The 18698-nt window shown below is 42.6% G+C and overlaps 1 protein-coding gene across 2 annotated transcripts in view; it reads left to right on the top strand.

Annotated features, from left to right (window-relative positions):
* Window positions 1-18698, top strand: part of LOC131928248 (uncharacterized) — an 86980-nt gene that overhangs the window by 3744 nt on the left and 64538 nt on the right. For both annotated transcript variants that reach the window (XM_059284211.1, XM_059284210.1), the window contains exons 2-3: window positions 10775-10864; window positions 12240-12303. In XM_059284211.1, coding sequence (XP_059140194.1) covers window positions 10775-10864; window positions 12240-12303 — 154 coding nt within the window. The remainder of the gene's footprint in view (window positions 1-10774; window positions 10865-12239; window positions 12304-18698) is intronic.

The following is an 18698-nucleotide window of genomic DNA, read 5'->3' as shown; positions in this document are numbered from 1 at the left end:
CATGTTCTTGGTTACATCCTGTTTTTGGTTACATCATGGTCTTGGTTACATCATGTTCTTGGTTACATCCTGTTCTTGGTTACATCATGTTCTTGGTTACATCCTTGGTTACATCATGTTCTTGGTTACATCCTTGGTTACCTCCTGTTCTTGGTTACATCCTTGGTTACATCATGTTCTTGGTTACATCCTGTTTTTGGTTACATCCTGTTCTTGGTTACATCCTGTTCTTGGTTACATCCTGTTCTTGGTTACATCCTGTTCTTGGTTACCTCCTGTTCTTGGTTACATCCTTGGTTACATCCTGTTCTTGGTTACATTCTGTTCTTGGTTACATCCTGTTCTTGGTTACATCATGTTCTTGGTTACATCATGTTCTTGGTTACATCATGTTCTTGGTTACATCCTTGGTTACATCCTGTTCTTGGTTACATCATGGTCTTGGTTACATCCTTGGTTACATCCTGTTCTTGGTTACATCCTGTTCTTGGTTACATCCTTGGTTACATCATGTTCTTGGTTACATCCTGTTCTTGGTTACATCCTGTTCTTGGTTACATTCTGTTCTTGGTTACATCCTGTTCTTGGTTACATCATGTTCTTGGTTACATCATGTTCTTGGTTACATCATGTTCTTGGTTACATCCTTGGTTACATCCTGTTCTTGGTTACATCATGGTCTTGGTTACATCCTTGGTTACATCCTGTTCTTGGTTACATCCTGTTCTTGGTTACATCATGTTCTTGGTTACATCATGTTCTTGGTTACATCATGGTCTTGGTTACATCATGTTCTTGGTTACATCAATGTCCCTAGATACGCCCCCCCTCCTCCATACACACCATTAAGGCGTCTATAGAAACCATCTGATTTGCTGAAACAGGTAAACATTGAGAGAACACATCACGACGTAATACAAGGCTACTTGTTGCAAATAGAAAACTACGATCTATGTATGGGCGTGGCTTTTCATAATGAAGTTTACACAGCAAACAGAGAATTTAAAAAAAGTTTGTACTTTATAAACTCGTTTTCTTAGAATATTTGAACTGGGAGTTTGAATGGAATTCTCTCGCACGTGTTAGATCTATGTAGGGAACAGGGAAACTTGTCTGTGCACCGACTTCATTGTATGGCTTGTTGATTGATTTTTGTTTTGACAATTTTTTTGTTATCAGCAAGTTGTAGATAAATGTTAACATATGCTGCACCTACATCTGCTACCCTCTAGGGGGGGGGGGGGTACAAACACACAAGTTACTAATCCACCAAGTTTTTAAGTATGACGTCGATTGCCATATACCAACCAGCAGTGACCTATTTATAAAAGGTAGTACATGGGCGTAGCGAGAAGAAAGTGGTGGAGTTGTGTGAAGCGACAGGACGTTGCCTGTAGTGGTGGGTTCAAACCCCACTGCCACAACTTAGGTCATGATGACATCAAATAACAAGTGCGGCACGTGCAGTGTTTCTGCCAGACATTTTTCTCCGGGGGGGCACTTGAAATTTTCGGGGGGGGCGGTAGACTTTCTTCGGGGGGGGCGGACACTGTTAAAAGTATATATTTTCTATATAAATTATATAAATTTCATTTCGTTCGGGGGGGCGGAAAAATTTTTTCGGGGGGGCTAAGCCCCCCCCCCCGAAGAGATGCCTGGAAGAAACTCTGGGCACGTGCAAATGTGGGATCCGTTTACCGATGAACTCTACTTCCCCTGTCAAACCTTTTAAAATTTTCTGATTTTAAAATTAATTATCTGATTAAACCAAAAAGATAATTGGGTATTTACGTTAAGATAAATGTTCTATGAGATCAATACAATAAAGAAAACATTTTAATACAATCTTATTGCTGTTTTCAACTAATATTTTGAGCTTTATATTAAGAAAAATATATTTTGATGATATTAAACCAATACCACTTTTGCCATTTTTTTCACATTAAAAAATGTGTAAATATCTGCTACTAGTTCTACGTGTAAATATCTGCTACTAGTTCTACATGTAAATATCTGCTACTAGGTCTACGTGTAAATATCTGCTACTAGTTCTACGTGTAAATATCTGCTACTAGTTCTACGTGTAAATATCTGCTACTAGTTCTACGTGTAAATATCTGCTACTAGTTCTACGTGTAAATATCTGCTACTAGTTCTACGTGTAAATATCTGCTACTAGTTCTACAAGTTTACAGTTTACTCAGACAGTTTCTGAAATTTTAAAATATTCTCTGCGTATTCCCCCCCCCCCTCCCCCACACACCCCAAACACCACGTGACCCAAATGCCGACTGTGGGAATAGCCTGGATTTGTGGCCCACACTTGAATGAAGGAGACGATCATTTCATGTAAACATTCTCTATTGCGTGCTTACCTGAGCACTTAAAGACCTACATTCCAATCGATTTCTCAAGGGCTATTCGTCGTACACAATTTAAACTAAGGGAAGTAAGAGTGTTAGGTCTAAATCTTATTTAAAGTAGATTAAAGGAAGAGGGCTAGTATTTCTAATTCTTTATTTGTTGGACTGTATTAGACTAAATCTGATATATCTGATATATCTGATATATAAGGGAAAGTAAGATTGTGTTAGGTGAAGCCTTATTCAAGTTATTTTAATGTTGGTGGAGGGGGGGGAAGCACATTGATTTGATCACAGGGGGCCACATTGTACTAATCACAAGGTGGGGGTGGGGCACATTGAACTAATCAGAGGGGGGGGGGCATATTGAACTGATCACATAGGGCCACAGGGGGCCACATAGATCAACATACCTGTTGGTCGATCTTTAAACTTCGTACACATGTTTAGCGAGCAAGGCTTTTAAATATAAAAACTATGTTCATTCTAAAGCTTTCTATTACAAATGCTTTTAGAAATATTTTTTTACGGTTTATGTCTTGAGATATCTGAGTCTAAAACTTGTTTATAGTGGTTCGAACGGGGTTATGTAGGTAGTCCGAGAGGTGTCAAGTTATTTTTAACTCTTATATATATATATATATATATATATATATATATATATATATATATATATATATATATATATATATATATATATATATATATATATATATATATATATTCGTGCCCAAGACACGGTAGATGAAGTAGAGTTCATGTGTTTCAGTAACATCGAGACTCGTGTTAGCAGTTATAAACTTTACCATCCAACCACATCCCACCTTTCCATCATTGGCAATTCTCTTTAGTTGAGTTCACCTTAACCCAGCAGCCCTTGCTTCTCCTCCCACAGTCCTTCTCCAGGACTGCTCAGGCCGGTCTACTTTCTTTTCCCTCCGTGGGTTCCAGTCCAACGTTTGCCTCGCGTGCCATATCCATGTGCCGGCTTTACTATCGCTGTAACTTTGTTCTGCCGTCGATCTTCATTGTTGACACATTAGTCAGACAAGGGCTACCCCAGGCCTACCAGTTACTGGTGACACATAGAGACAAGGGCTACCTCAGGCCTACCAGTTACTGGTGACACATAGAGACAAGGGCTACCTCAGGCCTACCAGTTACTGGTGACACATTAGTCAGACAAAGGCTACCTCATGCCTACCAGTTACTGGTGACACATTAGTCATACAAGGGCTACCTCTGGCCTACAAGTTACTGGTGACACATTAGTCAGACAAGGGCTACCTCTGGCCTACCAGTTACTGGTGACACATAGAGACAAGGGCTACCTCAGGCCTACCAGTTACTGGTGACACATTAGTCAGACAAGGGCTACCCCAGGCCTACCAGTTACTGGTGACACATAGAGACAAGGGCTACCTCAGGCCTACCAGTTACTGGTGACACATTAGTCAGACAAAGGCTACCTCATGCCTACCAGTTACTGGTGACACATTAGTCAGAAAAAGGCTACCTCTGGTCTACCAGTTACTGGTGACACATTAGTCAGAAAAAGGCTAACTCAGGCCTACCAGTTACTGGTGACACATTAGTCAGACAAGGGCTACCTCAGGCCTACCAGTTACTGGTGACACATTAGTCAGAAAAAGGCTAACTCAGGCCTACCAGTTACTGGTGACACATTAGTCAGACAAGGGCTACCTCTGGCCTACCAGTTACTGGTGACACATAGAGACAAGGGCTACCTCAGGCCTACCAGTTACTGGTGACACATAGAGACAAGGGCTACCTCAGGCCTACCAGTTACTGTTGACACATTAGTCAGACAAGGGCTACCCCAGGCCTACCAGTTACTGGTGACACATAGAGACAAGGGCTACCTCTGGCCTACCAGTTACTGGTGACACATTAGTCAGACAAAGGCTACCTCTGGTCTACCAGTTACTGGTGACACATAGAGACAAGTGCTACCCCAGGCCTACCAGTTACTGGTGACACATAGAGACAAGGGCTACCTCTGGCCTACCAGTTACTGGTGACACATTAGTCAGAAAAAGACTACCTCTGGTCTACCAGTTACTGGTGACACATTAGTCAGTCAATGTCTACCCCAGGCCTACCAGTTACTGGTGACACATAGAGACAACGGCTACCCTAGGCCTACCAGTTACTGGTGACACATTAGTCAGACAAGGGCTACCTCTGGCCTACCAGTTACTGGTGACACTTTGTTGAGATAAGGGCTACATACATCTGATGTAATCCACTGATAAACGTTCTACCTCCCCCCCCCCATCTCCATATACACAATCACCTCAACCCCCCCCCCCCCCCCTCACTCTCAGTGTAATCACTGTTGTAATATTTCTCGTTACTCAAGAGGGAGGGAAGATCTGTGTAGGAAAGTTTTATTTTTAGTATTTGTCTCTATCTTAAGTGATTATAAATCTCTTTCTTTTGATTATTCCATCTTGGGAGAGCTGTTGCTAGATTCTTTTGCAGCTTAGATCTGTAGACACACACAGATACTAACATTTACAGACTCACATAAACGTACACACACATGACATAGACGTTCACATATGACATAGACACACACACACACACATAAACACAGACATTTATACCAGTACACAATACACCTATCAATACACAGAAACACGTACACGCAAACATACATACATACATACGTATACCAATGTTATTACTCACAAGGACTTACATAAACACAAACAAACGTACTCGTTATATCAATGTGAACACAAACAATGTGAACACCAACCTGAAGGTTTATATCAAACAACAGACCAGAGAAGGTCTTGGAGAAATGTCTGAGCCAGCCCTACTCTATCCGGTGATATTTTATACATCCCACAAGCTTATCTAACCTAAAGTTATATATAAACCAGAATAAACTTTTGTTTTTCAAGATAACTTTTTATAATAAGAAAAATGTTTCTGTTAGCAGTTTTTGGACATCAATTATATACTGCCAGACTGTATATACTACTACTATAGGGTCAATAACTCTGGACATACCCTCCCCTCAACAAAATTCACCACTGATTAAGGTTTATATTAGGGGGGGGGGGTATCGACGGGGTGGAGTAGGGAGAGAGGTTTATGTCCTCCATCTTACGTGTTACCCCACTAAACATGGCCAGGACCTGAGGACATACAGGACCTGCTGACATACAGGACCTGATGACATATGACATGCTTGTCTTAATGCTCCATGTTCCATGGCAACCCACCACACACTTGAGCTATCAGGACAGTGTCGGGTGAAAATTATTGTCATGTCACATTGGAAACGTACCTTCACCTTACATAAAGATGTGTACATCTTGGCCCTGTATACGTGGTACAGCGATCACATTTATACGCCTACATATACAGATTATGTATATATATATATATATATATATATATATATATATATATATATATATATATACACGTATGTGTGTGTTTGTATATAATATATAGATAGGAATACCATTTAGATAATGCAGATATAATACCATCTAGACCAGGGGTTCCCAACCTTTTTTTACGCTAGAGCACATTCTAAAATATCGGTAGGTTGGTGGGCACCACCTATTTTAAATCGACAAACTCCTTCCAGAAGCGTAGCGACTCTTCCTGTCACCCGGGGACAAAACTTTCGATTCGCACCCCCCCCCTAAGTCTTTCGATGTGCACCCCCCCCCCCCCCCCTCCTCAAACTTTCGATTTCCAACCCCTTCAACCTGTCAATAATGTGTATGAAAACAATTCTGTCTCTGTCGAATAGTGAGAGGTGGGCACATACGAATCGTTCGGCGGGCGCCATGGCGCCCGCGGGCACGGGGTTGGGAACCCCTGATCTAGACAATGCAGGTTCTACGGTGTAATTGTTGTAGAACTAGATGGCAAAGTGTAAACAACCCAGGTCCCTGCTCATGATGAGAGAAAGTTTTGTCCTGGGGTCAAGTTTTGACTGCACCAAACATCTCAGAGATAAAGTTTTGTCCTCGGGTCAAGTTTTGACTGCACCAAACATCTCAGAGATAAAGTTTTGTCCTCGGGTCAAGTTTTGACTGCACCAAACATCTCAGAGATAAAGTTTTGTCCTCGGGTCAAGTTTTGACTGCACCAAACATCTCAGAGATAAAGTTTTGTCCTGGGGTCAAGTTTTGACTGCACCAAACATCTCAGAGATAAAGTTTTGTCCTCGGGTCAAGTTTTGACTGCACCAAACATCTCAGAGATAAAGTTTTGTCCTGGGGTCAAGTTTTGACTGCACCAAACATCTCAGAGATAAAGTTTTGTCCTCGGGTCAAGTTTTGACTGCACCAAACATCTCAGAGATAAAGTTTTGTCCTCGGGTCAAGTTTTGACTGCACCAAACATCTCAGAGAGAAAGTTTTGTCCTCGGGTCAAGTTTTGACTGCACCAAACATCTCAGAGATAAAATTTTATCTAAACGAGAATCATATCTTTTAATGTGTGCCCAGTGTGTTGTCTGACATGTCTACAAGTTGCGTGTTTGATGAACACGTGTAAAACGTGAGATGGGTCGGACTGAGCAACAGATATATACATGTCGTGTTTGTGTAGACCAACACATGTGCACATGTTGTGTTTGTGTGTAGACCAACACATGTGCACATGTTGTGTTTGTGTGTAGACCAACACATGTGCACATGTTGTGTTTGTGTGTAGACCAACACATGTGCAGATGTTGTGTTTGTGTGTAGACTGTAACACACTGTGTACATCTCGTATTACAGCCCACACACACCTGCTGTCTAAGACACAACACTGACTCATATGTTGTGTGGCTGCATGTATGTGATGCAGGACACACGCAGAGTTTCTTCCAGTTTCAAGTGCCCCCCCCCCCCCCCCCCCGGAGAAAAAAGTCTGGACACACGTCAACAAATGGCCCATAGTTAACCCACACAAAACAAGTTACCCACACAAAACAAGTTACCCACACAAAACAAGTTACCCACACAAAACAAGTTACCCACACAAAACATGTTACCCACACAAAACAAGTTACCCTCACAAAACAAGTTACCCACACAAAACAAGTTACCCACACAAAACAAGTTACCCACACAAAACAAGTTACCCACACAGTTGTTACCTGCATCACACCTAATACAAGTCCCCCTTCACCGCCACCGCCATCCCCCACCCCCAAGAAAAAGAGGTATTCTACACGTTTTTAATTAGACACAATGGTTTTCTGTCCGACATCAATTAATTAATTAAGTCGGGTCAACTACATGATAATAAAAAGAAAGGGGGATGTTATAACCGTTATTAGTTGTTTTTTTTAAAGAGTCGAGTTTTATCATTGACATACATTAAGAAAGGGAAGTCAGCTAGTTGCTGTGATTTTAAAAGTAAAAAGTAAAAGTACACTTTTAAAACCTTACGGTACTCGGGGCAGGTGAAGTAGAGTTCATCAGTTTCAGTGACCTCAGTATATGGAGGGATAAAATGGTCAGCACTCTGAATATCTGCCGTTACTTTCTCTAAAGAGAGTCAGGTACCCATCAGAGCTGCGTTGACTCAGGCTCGTCCTACGGCCTTGAACCCGAAATTTGAACGAGCAGTCAAACGCCTTTGACTCCGCGCCCCATGGTGTGATTTAATGAAGGAGGTTTACTTGAGCGACCTGGGGGTGCAAGTCTTGAGATTACTTTAGAACGTCAGGCAGACGAAAAGGAGTGTAACGATGAAGCCTTATTACTAAAAACTGGGCATGTCGTAAAAAATGTGTTTGTCCCTATCTACTAAATTATTTGTTCGTCAGTATGTCGTAAAATTATTTTCTAGTTGATATTTCGTTACTTATTTGTTAGTCAATATGTCATACTTTTTTGTCAGCCAGTATGTCGTAACTTTTTTGTCAGTCAGTATGTCGTAAATTTCTGTCAGTCAGTATGTCGTAAACGCTGACAGCTAGCGCGGGTAAAACTTGACGGCCTACACACCCTGCTGTACCAGCGCTGGCCGTCTATTTATGATCTATTCATCCCACGCCTGACGACAATACCCACATTCCAGACCTATTGGAATGTACCAGCCGGCAAAACTGGGCTGGTTCAACTGTGTGCACGCAATCTTTAGTCTCTCTATCAAGCTCATTTGCATGTCAAAACGGCGCACACAATTACCGTATACTTTCTTCTAAGGCCTCTTTTGATCCGCTCCAGAAACCGATTCTACGATACGGCAAGCCAGACTACCAGCGCCAGTTAAATCGATCAACTATTTCTTGACGGGCTGTGCCCTCAGACAAAATATGCTGTCAAACCTTTCATACATTCAACAAGAAATATTTCTTTTAAACTATTTTGTGCTGCCATCGTTTCTTTAACAAATGTACACATTCATGTTTGACGTTTCCTAAACTGTATCAAATCTCAGTACGTGGATCAAAATTAGTGTCTCTAAACCTACCTGACATCAATAACTACCCCCCCCCTCTCCCTCCCAAAAAATTTTTTAATAGGTTTAGGGTTAGATTGTTATACCTAAAAGACCTACTGTCCCCAACAATAAATGACCAACTCACTCTAAAAGACCTACTGTCCCCAACACTAAATGACCAACTCACTCTAAAAGACAGCCTACCATTACCATTAAACAAGTACCACAAAACCCACTAGCCTAACTTTTAAAAGTTACTTTTTGTTTATAAATCTTTAATTATGTCATTTAAAAATGTCTCTTCTTGAACTCAGTGTGCAGCTTCATATAAAAGTTAGCCATCCATAAAAATGAAACAATTTTTTTTTTTTTATAAAAAGGGGGATTACTACTTCACCCCCTCCCCCCTCCACAAAAAAGTGCGGCTGTGTAACCACTGTCATGCTTTATCAAACACATATTAACTCCCCTGAATGTTTATTACTTTACTTAGGATGCTCTCCCCTTCATACCTGGGTGTGCTGACGCCACGTAAGATAACAGGTGTCTGGGTTGGAGGTGTTTACATGTTGGTGTGGTGTATGAACATAGGTGGGGTTGGAGGTGTTTACATGTCGGTGTGGTGTATGAACATAGGTGGGGTTGGAGGTGTTTACATGTCGGTGTGGTGTATGAACATAGGTGGGGTAGGAGGTGTTTACATGTCGGTGTGGTGTATGAACATAGGTGGGGTTGGAGGTGTTTACATGTCGGTGTGGTGTATCAACATAGGTAGCACGACAATAAAACCAACGATGACAATTATAAATATTGAATTATTTATCTTTGAAGACTCATGTCGGATTATAACGACACAGGACATTGAAAGATCCGGGCTCCGCGTAGACAGTACATTTTACAGAGTAAAACAAAATAAAAATGTGTTGATATTTTTGGTAATTTTTTGTGTTGTAAATTTGGAGGGAAGGGTGGAATGTGACCATCCACCTCCCTCCCGCCCTTTGTTTCGTTAGCTCAATAAAAATCTTTTTGGGTCGGTGAACCTGCCACCCCACATACCCATGTACACCTCACAGCCCCACCCTTATACTTCTGACACCCCCACATATGTACACCTGACACCCCCACCTATGTACACCCCCACCTATGTACACCCCCACCTATGTACACCCCCACCCATGTACACCTGACACCCCCACCTATGTACACCCCCACCTATGTACACCCCCACCTATGTACACCCCCACCCATGTACACCTGACACCCCCACCTATGTACACCCCCACCTATGTACATCCCCCACCCATGTACACCCCCACCCATGTACACCCCCACCTATGTACACTTCACACCTCCACCTAAGTACACCCCCACCAATGTACACCCCCACCTATGTACACCCCCACCTATGTACACCTGACACCCCACCTATGTACACCTGACACCCCCACCTATGTACACCCCCACCTATGTACATCCCACCTATGTACACCCCCACCTATGTACACCCCACCTATGTACACCTGACACCCCACCTATGTACACCTGACACCCCCACCTATGTACACCCCCACCTATGTACATCCCACCTATGTACACCCCCACCTATGTACACCCCACCTATGTACACCCCACCTATGTACACCCCCACCTATGTACACCTCATCCATGTACACCCCCACCCATGTACACCTGACAACCCCACCTATGTACACCCCCACCTATGTACACCCCACCTATGTACACCCCCACCTATGTACACCCCACCTATGTACACCCCCACCTATGTACACCCCCACCCATGTACACTTAACATCCCCACACATGTACACCCCACCTATGTACACCCCCACCTATGTACACCCCCACCTATGTACACCCCACCTATGTACACCCCCACCTATGTACACCCCCACCTATGTACACCCCCACCTATGTACACCTCTGTAATTCCAATCTTCTCTTTGTGTCCCCAGATGAAGTGTGGCCGCCCTTGAGCCAGCGGCAGAGAACTCTGTATGAGCTGTTATTCTACAGCCAGGGTCCAGTCGATGGCTACATCCTAGGTCAGTCCGTGCTACTTCTGGCTACAATATAACTTTAACCATTGACACAAAAACTTATGGCTACATCTGTCTACAATATAACTTTAATTATTGACCCAAAAACTTAATGGCTACTTCTGGCTACAATATAACTTTAATCATTGACCCAAAAACTTAACGGTTACATTAAACAACCACATTAAACAACCACATTAAACAACCACATTAAACAACCACATTAAACAACCACATTAAACAACCACATTAAACAACCACATTAAACAACCACATTAAACAACCACATTAAACAACCACATTAAACAACCACATTAAACAACCACATTAAACAACCACATTAAACAACCACATTAAACAACCACATTAAACAACCACATTAAACAACCACATCAAACAACCACATTAAACAACCACATCAAACAACCACATCACTTTCCACACCATCTCCCCGACCCACGTGATAACACAACTTACGTTAATTCCATGCTACAGTAAACTTTATAATCCTAACCTGATCTCAACCCAGTAAAATTTACAGTAAACCTTAGTATAATCCTAATCTCACCTTAACACAATAAAATTTACAGTAAACCTTAGCATAATCCTAACCTGATCTCAACCCAATAAAATTTACGGTAAACCTTAGCATAATCCTAACCTGATCTCAACCCAATAAAATTTACAGTAAACCTTAGCATAATCCTAATCTCACCTCAACCCAATAAAATTTACAGTAAACCTTAGCATAATCCTAATCTCACCTCCACACAATAAAATTTACAGTAAACCTTAGCATAATCTTAATCTCACCTCAACCCAATAAAATTTACAGTAAACCTTAGTATAATCCTAATCTCACCTCAACACAATAAAATTTACAGTAAACCTTAGCATAATCCTAATCTCACCTCAACACAATAGAATGTACGGTAAACCTTAGTATAATCCATATCTCACATCAACCCAATAAAATTTACAGTAAACCTTAGCATAATCCTAATCTCACCCCAACCCAATAAAATTTACAGTAAACCTCACGATTATCTTAGTGCAAGTTTATACAACAGCAAACTATCAGATTTCAGTTATTTCAATGGTTAGCTTTTGTTGCCGGACATAATATGGTAGAAAGTTTCTTTCACAGAGACAGAGCTATGTGGGGGTGGGGTGAGGGATGGGAAGGGAAGGGAAAAGAGAATGAATGTGCAATAGAGAGGGTGAGGAGCAGGGATAGAGAGAGAGAGAGAGAGAGAGAGAGAGAGAGAGAGAGAGTGCACTGTGAACACAACAGATCATCCATTGTTTCTATTTCATCCATTGTTCCTATTTCATCCATTGTTTCTATTTCATCCATTGTTTCTATTTCATCCATCCACAGGGGAAGGAATCCGAGACTTTTTTCTCAAATCTGGATTATCTTTGACTGTCCTCAGCCAAATCTGGTAATATATTTTTAATATGCTTTTAATTTGATTGAATTAAAAAAAAACTCAGGTATAAAATCTGGACACTGTCGCGGCGTAACCCATGGCAACAATGTGTGAGGCGCAGACCAGCTGGTGACGTCACGTGGTCCAGTATTTGAGCTGTTGTCTGTGGCTTAAGAAAAATCTCCTGACCGTTTCATCTTGGTCAGTGTGGGGTCAGATCAAAGGTCAATGTCACTTTAGGGACAAATCAAACCTTCATTATACGAGCACGTCGCCTTCAGAATTGGATGAGGTTGTTATGTGTGTCTGTGTGGGGGGTGTGTGTATGTGTATTGGGGCGCCAGCTGTACGTGTGTGATTGTGTGTTTGAGGGGGGGGGGGGACAAATCAAACCTTCATTATACGAGCAAGTCGCCTTCAGCACTAGATGAGGTTGTTATGTGTGTCTGTGGTTCGTGTGTGTGTGTTGTGGCGCCAGCTGTACGTGTGTGATTGTGTGTTTGAAAGGGGGTGGGTGGGAATTGAGAAGAAATAAAACCACGCCCACGCCAATCAAAGTGAAAGTAGAAGCCAGCCCGGCAACAGGGAGGGGGGGGGGACAAAGTAAATAATGGGGGGGGGGGGGCGGGAACAAACACCTTGCATGTTATCAAATTGGGTTTGCATTAGTTTCCAACTACCTAAACTCTGTAACCATACAAGGAAACGGCTCTACATGCAGCGATTAACACCCCCCCACCCCACACACACATCATCTCCTCTCAACCTCACTCTCAACCTTCCTCATTTTGTAATTTAGCGCTGTCTTGACTGGTTTTTACATTGAGGATGGGGATGTAAATGGGGGGGGGGGGGGGGGGGTTATGACAGAAATATCGGTGTTGATGTGTATCAGAATTGACCAATCATTTGCTAAAACTAAGCATTATATTTCCTGTAGGATGTTATTTTTTCCAGGGGGGGGGGGGGACAAACATTTTACGTCACGTCAACCCTAGATCACGTGTTTGATAGAACATTTCTATTTCCTGTCCCGATTAACACCCAACCCTCATGTTCAACGGGCAGCGTGGGGACACCGTCCTGGTGTTTTTGTTTGGGGGGGGGGGTCCAGTTAGTTTATATTGTGTGTGGGGCGGGTAGGTGCTGGGGTAACTGGCGACTCCTTCCTGTCCCACGGTAATTTGACGCCCCCCCCCCCACTCCACCCCACAAATAACGGGTGTCCTGAGATCGCTTTTATAAAACGAATAACAAAACGTGACGCACACAGGAGTATTGTGAGCCACGGGTCATGTGACATCCGGTTTCTTGAACCTGGACAATGGCCACTCAGGTAGCTGGCAGTTACATGACGTGCTGTTGGCTAGTGGCGGCCTGGTACGTCTCACGGTTGTACCCGACTGACCAACTCAGCCCTAATGGGTACCCGACTAGTCCATCCAGCCCTAATGGGTACCCGACTAATCCACCCAGCCCTAATGGGTACCCGACTAGTCCACCCAACCCACATGGGTACCCGACTAGTCCACCCAGCTCTAATGGGTACCCGACTAACCCACCCAGCCCTAATGGGTACCCGACTAATCCACCCAGCCCACATGGGTACCCGACTAGTCCACCCAGCCCTAATGGGTACCCGACTAGTCCACCCAGCCCTAATGGTTACCCGACTAGTCCACCCAGCCCTAATAGGTACCCAACTAGTCCATCCAGCCCTAATGGTTACCCGACTGACCAACCGAGCCCTAATTGGTACCCAACTAGTCCACCCTGCCCGAATGGGTACCCGACTAGTCCACCCAGCTCTAATGGGTACCCGACTAGTCCACCCAGCCCTAATGGGTACCCGACTAGTCCACCCAGCCCTAATGGGTACCCAACTAACCCACCCTGCCCTAATGGGTACCCGACTAGTCCACCCAACCCACATGGGTACCCGACTAGTCCACCCAGCTCTAATGGGTACCCGACTAACCCACCCAGCCCTAATGGGTACCCGACTAACCCACCCTGCCCTAATGGGTACCCGACTAACCCACCTTGCCCTAATGGGTACCCGACTAACCCTCCCAGCCCTAATGGGTAACCGACTAGTCCACTCAGCCCTAATGGGTACCCGACTAACCCATCCTGCCCTAATGGGTACCCGAATAACCCACCCTACCATTCAATCGGAACTCTTCTAAACTAGTTAGTTGTTATTGAGTATTTAACAAGTAATAAGTCTGTCTAAATCCCATTAAGTTCTCACGATTAGGGAATATGCGGGAAAAGATCGTAGAAATTTGAAAATAATTTTGGACACTCGACATTTAACAGAAATTAACTATTAACTACCAATACAAACACGTTTTGTTCAAATTGTCTTATAATTCTTCTCTGCTACATGCCGATAGACTGGACAACAAAATACAACCGGCACGTTAGCCGTGTCGGCAAATTTAACCGGTCTATGCCAACAATCCTGATTAACGCGGGGATATGGAGGGGGGAGGGGGATGGTGGAGGGGTGACAAGAAAGTCGTGATTAGGGACAAAAGACTCGACACGCTAAACTTGACCCCGGCCGATGTTTGGTGTCAAGTGGACTGACAGGTCTCTGTTGTAGGGCTGTCACTGTCAACATGGCGGACACTGTGACGTCAGCGTGACGTCTTACACCAACTACTGGACCAGTGGGTGGAGAATCGAATTAGTTAGACAACCCACCCCGTGGTTGGGTTAGACAACCCACCCCGTGGTTGGGTTAGACAACCCACCCCGTGTTGCTGTAGACCCCTTGTATCACGTGATCAAAGAACCATGATCTGCCAACAACGTACTGTGAACCTAACTAAAAAATATCCGTACAAAGCTGAGATTAAATAACTTAAGCCACGATATCTCACGAGCCAATAACACAATTAAGCTCAATAATTATTTTTTTAATTAATCAAACCTACAATCAAAAGTTGTTTTTGTCAAAATATGCCCTGTCAACGTCGTGCTTTAATTATTAATGACTTTGATGATCTTCGAGTAAAAATACCAAATAAAAAATAATATTGTAATACAATTTTTGTGCGTGAATTTTCTATCCTCTGCTCACTAAACGCAAACAGTACCCATACAAAGGGCCATGGTGTTGAATTATGGCCAGATTTTAAATCAACGCCTAGCCAGATAAACGTGTGACAAACAATGGTGTTTAGTTCACCTCTAGCCAACAATTGGAAAATATAAATACAGCAGCAAGGTTAGGTTTAATTGACCTGCAACAAGCTACCACCAGCTAGCACTAGCCACAAGCAGCTACCAACAGCTACCCCCAGCTACCACCAGCTACCACCAGCTAGCACTAGCCACAAGCAGCTACCAACAGCTACAACCAGCTACCACCTTCTACCACCAGCTAGCACTAGCCACAAGCAGCTACCAACAGCTACAACCAACTACGACCTACAACCAACAGATGCAAAAAGTCACTACTGCTTGTTGCCCAGCAAAATGAACTGTTATTATCCCAATACCAGGAGAAATTGCCTGCTATTATCCCAATACCAGGAGAAATTGCCTGCTATTATCACAATACCAGGAGAAATTGCCTGCTATTATCCCAATACCAGGAGAAATTGCCTGCTATTATCCCAATACCAGGAGAAATTGCCTGCTATTATCACAATACCAGGAGACATTGCCTGCTATTATCACAATACCAGGAGAAATTGCCTGCTATTATCCCAATACCAGGAGAAATTGCCTGTTATTATCACAATACCAGGAGAAATTGCCTGCTATTATCACAATACCAGGAGAAATTGCCTGCTATTATCCCAATACCAGGAGAAATTGCCTGTTATTATCACAATACCAGGAGAAATTGCCTGGCTATTATCACAATACCAGGAGAAATTGCCTGCTATTATCACAATACTAGGAGAAATTGCCTGGCTATTATCACAATACCAGGAGAAATTGCCTGCTATTATCACAATACCAGGAGAAATTGCCTGCTATTATCACAATACTAGGAGAAATTGCCTGGCTATTATCACAATACCAGGAGAAATTGCCTGCTATTATCACAATACCAGGAGAAATTGCCTGGCTATTATCACAATACCAGGAGAAATTGCCAGCTATTATCACAATACCAGCAGAAATTGCCTGCTATTATCACAATACCAGCAGAAATTGCCTGCTATTATCACAATACCAGCAGAAATTGCCTGCTATTATCACAATACCAGGAGAAATTGCCTGTTATTATCACAATACCAGGAGAAATTGCCTGGCTATTATCACAATACCAGGAGAAATTGCCTGCTATTATCACAATACCAGGAGAAATTGCCTGGCTATTATCACAATACCAGGAGAAATTGCCTGGCTATTATCACAATACCAGCAGAAATTGCCTGCTATTATCACAATACCAGGAGAAATTGCCTGCTATTATCACAATACCAGGAGAAATTGCCTGGCTATTATCACAATACCAGGAGAAATTGCCTGCTATTATCACAATACCAGGAGAAATTGCCTGCTATTATCCCAATACCAGGAGAAATTGCCTGCTATTATCACACTACCAGAAGAAATTGCCTGCTATTATCACAATACCAGAAGAAATTGCCTGCTATTATCACAATACCAGCAGAAATTGCCTGCTATTATCACAATACCAGCAGATATTGCCTGCTATTATCACAATACCAGGAGAAATTGCCTGGCTATTATCACAATACCAGCAGAAATTGCCTGCTATTATCACAATACCAGGAGAAATTGCCTGGCTATTATCACAATACCAGCAGAAATTGCCTGGCTATTATCACAATACCAGCAGAAATTGCCTGGCTATTATCACAATACCAGGAGAAATTGCCTGGCTATTATCACAATACCAGCAGAAATTGCCTGCTATTATCACAATACCAGGAGAAATTGCCTGCTATTATCACAATACCAGGAGAAATTGCCTGGCTATTATCACAATACCAGCAGAAATTGCCTGCTATTTTCACAATACCAGCAGAAATTGCCTGCTATTATCACAATACCAGAAGAAATTGCCTGGCTATTATCACAATACCAGGAGAAATTGCCTGCTATTATCACAATACCAGGAGAAATTGCCTGCTATTATCACAATACCAGCAGAAATTGCCAGCTATTATCACAATACCAGCAGAAATTGCCTGCTATTATCACAATACCAGGAGAAATTGCCTGCTATTATCACACTACCAGAAGAAATTGCCTGCTATTATCCCAATACCAGGAGAAATTGCCTGCTATTATCACAATACCAGGAGAAATTGCCTGGCTATTATCACAATACCAGCAGAAATTGCCTGCTATTATCACAATACCAGCAGATATTGCCTGCTATTATCACAATACCAGGAGAAATTGCCTGGCTATTATCACAATACCAGGAGAAATCGCCTGCTATTATCACAATACCAGGAGAAATTGCCTGGCTATTATCACAATACCAGGAGAAATTGCCTGCTATTATCACAATACCAGCAGATATTGCCTGCTATTATCACAATACCAGGAGAAATTGCCTGCTATTATCACAATACCAGCAGAAATTGCCTGCTATTATCACAATACCAGGAGAAATTGCCTGCTATTATCACAATACCAGGAGAAATTGCCAGCTATTATCACAATACCAGGAGAAATTGCCTGCTATTATCACAATACCAGGAGAAATTGCCTGCTATTATCACAATACCAGCAGAAATTGCCTGCTATTATCACAATACCAGGAGAAATTGCCTGGCTATTATCACAATACCAGGAGAAATTGCCTGCTATTATCACAATACCAGGAGAAATTGCCTGCTATTATCACAATACCAGGAGAAATTGCCTGCTATTATCACAATACCAGGAGAAATTGCCTGGCTATTATCACAATACCAGGAGAAATTGCCTGCTATTATCACAATACCAGAAGAAATTGCCTGCTATTATCACAATACCAGGAGAAATTGCCTGCTATTATCACAATACCAGAAGAAATTGCCTGCTATTTTCACAATACCAGCAGAAATTGTCTGCTATTATCACAATACCAGCAGAAATTGCCTGCTATTATCACAATACCAGGAAAATTGCCAACGATTTATTTTGACGGGCTGATGTTTGAGGAAGGCCTGTCCAGCTGATGACGTCACCGTGTTGTTGTTAGGGCCGTGTTAGGACCGCAAACATCTGGATCATAAAAAGCTGTCAAAGGAAGCTTCGAGAACAATTTTGGAGTGACTTCCCTTGTTTGTTGAGGCCTGTCTGACAACTGCTAGTTAACAATAAAAAATGGTTTATCTTTTTGAAACGGAACAATACAGATTGTGTCGTCTGCCAAATTTGTACTGTGCCACGGAAAAATGTGGATTATAGAAGGAAGT

The sequence above is a fragment of the Physella acuta genome, unplaced genomic scaffold (assembly GCF_028476545.2).
Source record: "Physella acuta isolate Inbredline_101_S28 unplaced genomic scaffold, ASM2847654v3 ptg001480l, whole genome shotgun sequence".
In the NCBI taxonomy this organism is placed as follows: Eukaryota; Metazoa; Mollusca; class Gastropoda; family Physidae; genus Physella; species Physella acuta.
Note: the sequence above shows the minus strand (reverse complement) of the source record. Positions and strands in the feature narration are given on the sequence as shown.